Below are 11,096 nucleotides of genomic sequence, written 5' to 3' on the forward strand. Positions count from 1 at the left end.
TCCCTACGAAGTGTAGAAATAATCACAGCAGGGGATTTCTGCTTTAAATTATACCCCTAATGTAGATGCTAGTAACGACATACTCTACTGAATGTACCTCCCTTACTGTTGTCCTGGTAAGTGCAATGCACCATAAAAGAAACAGTGAGCGGGACTGTCATCAGAACCATTCCCATACGTACTAAAGCTTGATGACCAAGGAATGACTATAGCTCTCACCCCTCAATGGCTTAGCACAGTTGCGGCACTTCCCAGAAAATCTCAACTGTGTTGGCTACTGGCCCGTAATGTAGTTCTTTGCAATAGCATCTAAGGATACTCTTCTGAGTTCTGTTTGCAATGGGAAAAGAACTCTTTCATCATTCCCTTTTACCTGAAGAGTATAAAGCAATCAGCGCATCACATAATTGAAATCCAGCTTGATGAGCAGGTGACCGGCAGAGGGGGCTAGACATTAAGCTGTTACCACTGCTTCACTCTGAAGGCTGAGCAGAAGTTGGTTCAGTCAGGGAATGGGTGTCTGCTTTCCAACCTGGAGTACTAGAATTGTCTGTCTGTGGGACCTTCCAAGTCATAAAGAAATTAATTTTTTTTTTTTTTGCAAATATTCTATTTGTTTCGTATTTCCTAAACAAATTAAAAAAAACTAAAATAGAATAATAAGTTTTGGTTAAAATTTGCAAAATCATCATGAAAATAATGACTTCTTTTCATCATTTCTTTCATCACACTATTTAAAAATCTGCATTCTCGTGCTTATGTGGAAATCTTCTGTAAAAGTACAAACTATGATCTTTCTGAAAGCAGCTCAGTCCAAAGCCAGATCAGATAGCTGTAGCTCTTCGGATTCATATATGCTGACAGCATATAACACAAATACTCAGTTCTCTTTGGCTTGCAATAAAGAGCACAGAAAGAAAGACAAGAGGAACACTTTTTCTGTTGTAGTTATATTTCAGCTGTAAGAGAATCGATGTTAAAAACCCATAACTTTAGAGTAGAAGTTTTAGGACTACTTTTAGAATTAGTCATTTTTGAACTATGAGTTGCAAATTGGAGGTCTCTGTGAGGTTATGCCTCTGTCAAACACCCGTTGTCAGGCAGGAGTTACTGGACGAGATTCTCTGACTTCCAATGTAAGGGAGATCAGACCATATGGTGTAATATCCCTTCTAGCCTCAATATCTATGACTGAAGTTTTCTTATTTAGATTTACTAGATGCATAACTCTTATCCAGTATAAAAGTAAGACACTATATACTAGAAGAAAAGGTCTAAGGAAAAAGAAATTCAGGCTTTAACAGAAGATTTGAAGGAAAGAATTAGAGAATTGAAGAACTGAGAATGCTGATAACGATAGGAGGTTTTGTTCTTACTGCATGACAATACCAGGACACTGAATGCAAACTCCTAATCTAACTCTAAGTGCCATGTGATTGCAAGAGAAGAAAGGTAGCCCTTGAGGGGATGAACTATTTCAATATTTGAAAGCTTAAGTCAGTCTTCACCTGAATATTAATAGGAAGCCAGAGCACAGATCAGGTGTCTCATGTGTCATCTTTCAGGAGTGTCATTTAGCATGCAGAAAAGCAAACGCTCTACCAGCAGATCACGTAGAGTCGTTCCAAAACTTAGCAAAATATAGAAACTGGTGAATTAATTCATCTTAAAGGTATGAAAGTGCAGTTCATAGAATTTCATTCTCTCCCATGCCGGTTGCAACTTCTAGAGGACAGAAAGGCAGTAGAATAAAATCCTGACATCTCTAATATTAGATAGCTCTGGGGTAAGAGAGCAAGTTACCTAAAATGCCCTAGGAAAGTTTGAAAGAGTAAAGAATGGAGCCATTAAAAAGTGACTCCATATATCTCTGCTAGGATCCACAGCAGTGGTCAGGCTCCTTGGAGACACTGATAAAATTAAGGAAAACAGCATGAATACTTGGTTGTTGTCCAATGCCAGAAGGAAGTCACAGTCTAAAAACCCGCTGCCCAGAAAGAGGTCAGTCAGTGGTGTTTAAGCGATGCAGCACACTAGTTCTCTTTAGAAACGGGGAAAGAAAAATAAATCCTAAATGTATGGTCCGGAATCTACTGAGGCTCTGCGTATATAGACTTGAAAAGCCCCAGCCTCTGAGGGGAAGTGTGGAAGTCTGGCTGCCTTCCAAAGCTTCAGACAAATCAGTCTCAAGGCTCTCAGTGACTGGTGCCAGGGTGCGTGGTCCTGAAAGGTGGTCAGTGCACTTCAGCGTGTATATTCCAGGGCCCACCAATTGGTTGATTAACTTCTGACCCATGTACACATTCCTTATTTTACTGGCAGTAACACATTGTGTAGAGGGAGGGGGAAGGTGCCGATGAGACAAAGAAAAATGTGGGTAACGCTGCCTTTTGTAGCAGTAGTTTGTGTGTGTTCTGGGGCCAAGAATAGTTACAGAGTGAAATTTTACAAACACAAATAGTTCATTGTTTCAGTAATGTTCATTTGTTTTTATACTAACGTAATAAAAGACTTCACTGAGTACTCTGACCTACAGATTTGTCTCATTGTGTCAAGACATGTTTTGACACCTCAGACTTCAGCTAGCACATTTGTTTTCATTTCCCTTCCCATCCATTATTGTTTCCAGCAACAGATGTATTATTTTAATGACTTTCCTTGTTCTACAGGGAGACCGTGGCCCACAGGGACCACCTGGCTTACCTGGTGAAGATGGATCAAGAGTAAGTCGCTATTTACACAGTAAAATCTAGAGTGAATCCTCATGTAATGAGAATATAGTCGTGATACATGTTCTTTTTTTCTAAAACTTCTATTCCCTCTATACAAAAACAGGGAGAAGATGGGGAAGTTGGACCAAGAGGTCTCCCAGGTGAAGCTGTAAGCAATGCTTTCTTATTCTTCTGTTTCTGTTACAAACGAAAGTCACTCTCGGATTTTTTTCCTTTCTATTGAACTGTTCTGAATTCCAGGTATAAAAATCACTCTGTGTGTGTGTGTATATAGAGAGTACTGATTCTGGCTGAAAAGCAAACAAGTGAACAGTTTTTTTAGGGGTGAAGCACTACTTACGGGATTAGAATTTAGTCAGGGATATATCCAGCCAAGTATATACAATTTCCAGGATCACAAAGGCTAATTCCTACCCTATTGTGTAAAATCAGTGACTGCAGTCTTTGACTGCAATAGAATATAACCAAGCCCCTGTTGCTTTGAAAATGTTTTCCAAACGTCCATTTATTAGAAAATAAGGCCTGGCTTCTCTTTTTTCACACTACTGTGCTTCATTGTGTATTTTTACACGTTTCACATACAGAATTTCCACTGCTGTCAGTTGGAATTCTGCAGGTGCTGTCACTGCAGAGCAGAGTTCTGCATTGCAGGCAAGAAATCAAGCCTCGGAAAGGGGAATTTTACCCTAAATGTATGATATACCGCTGCCTACTCGCAAAGTAGGAAGAAGTCGCTACACAGTCAGAGTGTTAGTGATTTGTGACTGTATCATACATGAGGAGACTGGAGACTCAGTCCTGCCTACTTTAGCAGCATGACATGAATGATGACACAAATGATGAAAACTGATACTCATTTACATAGTATAAAGCCAAAAGATTATGGTATAGACCGAATCTTGCTCACCTTATTTGGGAGAATAGCCCTTGGTCTTTTGTGGAATTTTTTAGGGGTAAGAGGAACAAATCTGATTTTGGTTTCCAGAATGCCTTGCATTTATTATAATAAAATTATTAGTAATCTTTAATTATTTATTGGATCTTTGCTACAGATAAAAGCACCGTTTTACACTTAGTACAGAGTATGACAGACCATCACGTTTTCTAAAGACAGGAATACAAACATGTATGCTACTATTCAGGTCAGACCTTCAGGCCAAGACCCAGCTGAAACTTTAGTGGAAGACGCTGTGCCAATGTTCTGCACCAGGAAATATAGTTATCTCCTACTGTTCTCTGAAATGACCATGCAGCGGCTAAATCAAAGCTTGCCCTTCTACTGACATCCTGTTCAGACATATGGTGGCCTTCAGGAGAATCTGTTATCAGTGAATTTTTCCCTTTTTTCCTTTCTTTCTTTCTCCCTCAACCCCCATGCTGCCTTCCCCTCATCCTTCCTACTCCTTACGACATTCCGTGCCCAGTCCTGCTCCTGGGCCTCTCTTTGTTCAGAAAAAATCACGCAGATGTTAATAAGCGTTTCCTCTCCTACAGGGTCCGCGAGGATTACTCGGCCCCAGAGGTACACCTGGTCCCCCTGGACAACCTGTACGTATGAACTGTTTTGTATTTGCAATTTCCAGAAGAAAAATGGAAGTCCACTGAAAGTTGCTCATGTTTATGTTGTTTGTTGTAGGGCATTGCAGGTATTGATGGACCTTCAGGCCCAAAAGGAAACATGGTGAGTAAGTAAGCTGGGAATTAAGAAGGGAGTGGATTCTAAGAACCCTTTTCACATTCTCTCGTCCCTGCCGCTATGCCATCCCTTCCATTTAATTAAACCTTTCTGTCAAAATATTCAGATTCATTATGATCTTACATAGAAAAGAGAAGCCTTCTATTACTTAGTTTTCAGCCAAAAGGCCTAACCATGCTTTCTCTCAAGCTCCTTTAGCACCATGGACTCCAGTGCTTAGGTCCTATGCGTGGGCTGTTATTCTCGGTTAAAAAAAAGGCCACGATATTCATTAGCATGAAAAAATATCATACTGGATAGAAAGTTGGTGGTAGACTTTAAAGAGGGAGGAACAAAGATGAGTTTGTATTCCTTTTAGTCCTGACAATGAAGATCTGTAGTGCAGAAATGCAAACCTAATGCCCTGGTATTTTTTTGCATGGTAGGGTCCTCAAGGGGAACCAGGACCTCCTGGTCAGCAAGGAATCCCAGGCCCACAAGTAAGTGTAAAATAACTCTCAAGAAATACGATGTAATGTGCAGCAAATGTTTAATAAATGGAAATTACTAAAAGGTTAGCTTTTCATGTGCAAAACTGATAAAGCTTCAAGGATTTTATAAATAACGCTGCAAATGTGCCGAGGGCAGTGGGAGCAGAGTTTTCAAGTAAGCTTTCAGAGGGATTTTTCATTCAGGAGAAAAATGACTCATTCAGTGTTCCTGGAATGCAGCAGGAACGGCCACACCTGGAGGAGGGTTCTGAATAGGATCTTGTTACAGACTTACTGCCAAAATAGTGGCTTGTGCAAAAGGCTCACACAAAACTCCTGATCTAACTCGTAAGGGGGGAAAAAAAGCCACTTATATTTGCCAGTGTGTTTAAACAGATTAATGAGGGACCTTTAGTAGGGTGAATGTATGTATATTGTTCCCCCTGGTTTCTCACACTGGTTTCTTTTTAATAGGGGCTTCCTGGTCCGCAAGGTCCTATTGGACCTCCTGGTGAAAAAGTAAGTTACAGCATTATTCTGGTATTTCACAGTCAGTCCTGGGCAACAACCTTGCTTATGTGCTTACGGGCTTTGCTATGTTTTACAGAATAGTAACCTAAGATCTAAAAATTAGCAGATCTTCCTGAAACCATCAAGCAAATGAATAACCAATGGAGGCCTGGCTTTCCGCTCATGTACACGTTTTCACAAGCATGATTTCCTCCCTTTATTTTGGATTAATTTTCTGTCACTAGCTTCAGAATCCCATCTACGATATTAAACAGTGTGTACTTGTATGTTAATTAATTTCACAGCAAGCTGTGAAAATTATTTTTATTAATCTCTTTTACAGGAAAGTTTTACCTCCTCAAGTTTGATTCTGTTCTCTTTTTTAGAGGATTATATTTTGACATAACTCTGCAGTGTAATTGGCATACTGTAGTGTCACTTGGTGTTTTTTTCCTGATCTATCTGTACATGTTCTTGTGGTTTGAAGCATGTCTTCTGTTAATTTCAAAAATGTCACTATTGAATTTTACACTAATTTTACTTTTCTCCCCTTTTTGCTGAATTCCTGCACTGTTGATCTTTCCTTGATTTTGCTCCCCTTCACTGTTTAGTATATACTTTAGGAGAAATCGAAGGAGATTTTAGGAAACAATATATATGCTTTTTACCTGCCTGTGTGCCTAAGAAGTATTATTCTAGCAAAATGGGCTAGGTCCACACTATAGGCATTCCAGAGGCTTTCGCAAAGACGTACCGTGCCTTTCAGCTATGAGCGCTGGGGTTCTGTAACCTGTACTCTTTGCCTCTTGATCTTGTTGGTATCTTTCATATGGTGAATCCTTTTATTCCTGAAATTCTAAGTAATAGTTAATTTTGTACACTGGAGAATTCTTCCCCACCTTGTGCTGTGTGTGTGCGTGTTCATAGGGTAATTCCTGAAGCCTGTTCTCAGGCAAGCACCTCACTGAAAAATATGGGTGCTTTGTATTGGCTAAAGTTTGTAAGAACTGGCCTTGCGCTTATGTATTGTATGATAGTATCTTCCTGGGTTTAGTTTTGTTATATTTTTGGTTTATCTCTGATATCCATATCAAGGGGTTTAGGTACAACTACATTTTATATCCTTAGCTCTTAAGAGTTAAATGTATTGGATATGGGCGGGTTTTTTTTCCCCTTTTTCTTTCCTGTTTTTTTTTTTAATTATTATTTTTCCGATAGCTACTCTACACCTGGGGTGGATTCACCAGTTGTTTTAGCAGAGATTAAAATACTAAAAAGATTTGAGGTAGTTTGCTGGCTTAGGACATACCAGTCCTCAGCAAGGATGATCCTCCATCATCCTAGCAAATGATAGAATGTTCGCTATTGTCCTTAAGGTGTGTCTCTGTTGCTGCATTTAGGGACCTCAAGGCAAACCCGGCCTTCCTGGCCTTGCTGGTTCTGATGGGCCTCCTGTAAGTAACCAAATATTTCATCCCTTGAATGTTTCAATACTTTTACCAAGTAATAAATATTTCTGGATACCTGTGTTGCAAAAAGGAAATGGAGAGTAAAAGCACTGGTAGTCCTGGTTGGCAACAGCATTATAAAATCCATCTAAACACCCTGTATCTTTTGAGCTGTTAAAACTAAGAGAATTACTTTTTTGAAGCAGCTGCTAAAAATGGCTGTGGGCTTTTAAAATGCGGTCCCAGATGATGAAATGCATCTGAAACATCTGCAGGGATGTGTAAATAACCGAACTGACACACAAAGGGCCAGATACTGTTTCACTGTAGTCCTACTATGTCAGTACGGCAAAGCAAATCATCTGTAAAAATGCTCACCACTTGTTTTCTGAGGAAACACAGAATAGACTAGATCTTTCTCTGCTTCCTGGCCTAAGGTGCATATTACGTGTTTGGGCTGCTTCTTTCATTGTCTACACTGGGACAGACCTAAGGCAAACTTTAGAATCTTGTGATCGCTAAGGAATTCAGCTTAGCTCCGAGGATGGGTTCACTCACGTGAACAGAGAGTGTAACCACCTGAGTAGCATTGCTTACAGTTCAGGCATTAAACTTAAATGGAATCGTTGTTCATAATGACATTAATATACACTAGTTTTCTTGCATCGAAAACATCATCTTTTTATACCACCAAAAGCCATTAGACAGTCAGTGTGACTTCTCGGACCATCTCTCTCCTCCCCTTGCCATTTTCTCTTACAATTTTCCTTTTAGATTAAATCTGTGTTTCTTAAACCTGACTTATCAGCTGGGATAAGAACAACAGGACTGACTGCAGGGCTTTCACTGCATAGGCGCTTATATTACAAATACAGAATTGTACCCAGGGCTCTCACAATATCTCTTTTACCCACCAAAGTACCATTTTCCTGGAGAATGTTAAATACGCAATGATAGTTCAGCTGGAAGTCTATATCTTGAATCATTGTCTAAACATTTGAACTTTCCCCCTTACCCTTTTCTGCATGCTGGGAACAATATTAATTTCCAAACATAAGCATTATTTTAAAATCTGCACCTTGTTAAACCTCAAAAGCAGGGGGGAAATGCTGTAAGAGATAATCAGGTGTTAGCACAGGTCTGTACCTGATATTCCTACTGTGGGGGGTTGACCCCAGTCAGCAGCTAAGCACCCACCCAGTCACTCGCTCACTCCTCCCACAGCGGGATGGGGGAGAGAATCAGAAGATCGAAAGCAGGAAATCTCATGGGTTGAGGTTAACCACAGCTGAATAAGTGGAGCAAAGCTACACACGCAAGCAAAACAAAATAAGGAATGCATTCACGACTTCCAATCTGCAGGCAGGTGGCTAGCCACTTGCTAGAAAGTTGGGCTTCAGCACACGTAAGGGTAACTTGGGAAGACAAACACCATACCCATGAATGTCCCCTCCTTCCTTCTCCTTTCCCTGAGCTTTTATTGCTAAGTATGACATCATATGGTATGAAATACCCCTCTGGTCAATTTGGGACAGCCGTCCCAGTTGTGTCCCCTCCCAGCTTCTTGCCCACCCCCAGCCTGCTCGCTGAGGGGTTAGAATGGGACAAAGAGAAAACCTCCATGCTGTACAAGCACGGCTCAGCAATAGCCAAAACACCGGCGTGTTATCAACGTGTTATAATATTTGTGTTATCAGTCACAAATCCAAAACACAGCACCGTATGGGCTGCTATGAAGAAAATCAACTCCATCCCAGCCAGACCCAGTACACCTACCAAAATTATCTCCGTCGTGCGCAAGTAGGTTTGTTCAGACGAAGGGCAGGAGAGGCAGGTTAAACTAAGTCCCTTCTAATTGACATGACCTATCTACAACCATAGAATTACACTAGTGATTGAAGGCAATGAGCAGTACCTTCCTGATTGCAATGAGCTTTGTGACTGCTCCCGTGGTATCTGTGTTAAGATCAGGTGAAAGCTCAAGAGCATTTTTCCAGGAGATCAGGAAAATTCTTGCTATACTATTTCATTTCACTTCTATGTGAGGAAATGTCCTATTTTGAAGGCAAGACATTGTTAAAAGTGGTGTATTATACTGGAATTAATGGAAATCTAAAGGGATACAAATACGCTCTTTAATAGCAGCATTTTTAAAGTCATTTAATGTTACAGAGACCTCTGATACTGGATGGAGATTTAAAATTTTGTACAGAAGAAAGCATATTCCAGGAGGTTAGGATTGAACAAGTGACATATGTACGTTTTGAAAAACAAATAAGAAATACTCAATGTTAGTAAGACAAACTCTTTAAAGGAAAATTAACAATCACTGGTAAGCAAGTATCAAATACTTTTTATTTTAATAATTCTTGTAATAAAGAACATATTTTAAACTGTTTTCCAAGGCCAGAAAATGGAATGTAAGCACCAGGGGTTTGTCATATAAGATTAACAGCCACATCAAAGTCATATCATATTTGACACACTGAAAACATTTTGGGATGTCAATGACACCAAAACATAAAGGGTTTTAGTAACTGGCTACATGTTATGTGGGACCACATGCTTGGCAAAACTAGACATTTACTATGCTCCTTTAATAAGACTGATGAACATCAGTTGAAAAAGGATTCCTGACTGATTCTCATAAACAATAATCTTCTATTAACCTTTAGTTTCATTAAATTGCCTTTAAATTTTGCAGAATTTTTGTGTACATTTTATAAGAAAGAAAAACAACGGATCAGTTAATGTTTTGAGCGCTGCGGTGTTAACAGTGATATAGAAGAAAGACTAAGACGTAAACATATTTTATTTTAAAAGCAAGTCACAGTTTAAAACAAAGACTGTTAAAACTAGATCAGCCTTCTATTGGCTTCTGCAATAAATTCCATAATCTTTTAAATAATTTTAGAAATGTCTTCATGCTGTAATATTAATCACCCTGCTTGTTTCAAAATCAAATTTGAGAGTGTCTTGCATTAAAAACCTCTTACTGCTGAAACATTAACTAAACAGAAGGGGTGATCAGGATATTCCTAAAAACATTAACAGTAACATAACTGTCGTCCAGCTCTTCCTTTTTTATGTAAATTACATCAGTATTGAAAGGAAAATCTTTCCTCAAAATGCTGTGTGTGTGTGTGTGTTGTGTTCTAATACAGAAGAAGGGTGATTAGTGACCTGAAATTCAAGTGTTTAAATAATTGTGGTGCTATAATAAAATGTCACTACTGAAAAATGAGTATTTTCCAAATCAGATACATTTCTCTTAAATCAGGGTCATCCTGGCAAAGAGGGTCAGTCTGGAGACAAAGGTGCATTGGTGAGTTTTAAAACTTTTCCATTTATTTACATAGCTTTCAAGAAAACCTTTGGCAGTTTTTCAGTTTTATGACACATTTGTTGCTCCAAGAACTATTTAGGAAGATAATAGAAAACCCGTAATACATTCAAAGCATCTGTGTGCAAACATATTCATTATGTTCTAAAACTTACAGAGTTTCTAAGTAACATAGAGATTACTCTTTTAAAGTAAAACTGATTGTGGAGTTGACCCAATGGCAATCAATAAAAGTTGCATACATTTCATATAAATAACTTGCAAATAGTTTGAGTTTACAATTCCATTGTATAGAGTACCCACTAGGGTTCTTCAGAACCTTGTTTTTTGAAGATTTACAAATGCATGCATACACACTGTATTTTTTAGGTCACCTTCAAGTCAGTGACCGTGAAAAGTAATTTCTTTATTTCTTTATGAAGCACTGAAGGGTCTTGGGGCTCTTTAAAGTGTTCTGCTTGCTCAATATTGACCCTTATTTATCCCGAATAGCACCCTTTATAGCACCTGAAATCAGTTTCAGCTGCAGTACTGATTTCAGTGGCAATACTAAAAGGTTGTATTCTGGATAAATAGGATGAATGAATGAATGGGACATTTCAGAAAGTACAATTCCACTGACACCAGCATATTACTATGTGTCCAAAATGTTGTTATCTGTGGGAGGCTTGTAGATTTTATCCTGATTTCTTAAGAAAATACAGCTTACACACAGCATTTATGTTTTGAAAGTACAGGTATGTGACCACCTGTCAGTTGTTCCTTATGCCTTTTGAATTTATTGGTGAATTTCAGGCAAATTTGACAGAAAATTTTATTTCTCAGAGATGGTAACAGTCTAAAGGTCTTGTGAAAAGACACAGTTGGAAAGGGGAAAAAGACCTTATCATAGGGCCT

General features: G+C 39.0%; 1 protein-coding gene across 1 annotated transcript in view; it reads left to right on the forward strand.

Annotated features, from left to right (window-relative positions):
- Positions 1 to 11,096, forward strand: part of COL11A1 (collagen, type XI, alpha 1) — a 164,925-nt gene that overhangs the window by 70,230 nt on the left and 83,599 nt on the right. The window contains 8 exon segments of the mRNA XM_009333735.1: positions 2,670 to 2,723; positions 2,836 to 2,880; positions 4,227 to 4,280; positions 4,369 to 4,413; positions 4,854 to 4,907; positions 5,373 to 5,417; positions 6,809 to 6,862; positions 10,137 to 10,181. Coding sequence (XP_009332010.1) covers positions 2,670 to 2,723; positions 2,836 to 2,880; positions 4,227 to 4,280; positions 4,369 to 4,413; positions 4,854 to 4,907; positions 5,373 to 5,417; positions 6,809 to 6,862; positions 10,137 to 10,181 — 396 coding nt within the window.

Source organism: Pygoscelis adeliae, unplaced genomic scaffold (genome assembly GCF_000699105.1).
Source record: "Pygoscelis adeliae isolate BGI_AS28 unplaced genomic scaffold, ASM69910v1 Scaffold10, whole genome shotgun sequence".
NCBI classification, from domain to species: domain Eukaryota; kingdom Metazoa; phylum Chordata; class Aves; order Sphenisciformes; family Spheniscidae; genus Pygoscelis; species Pygoscelis adeliae.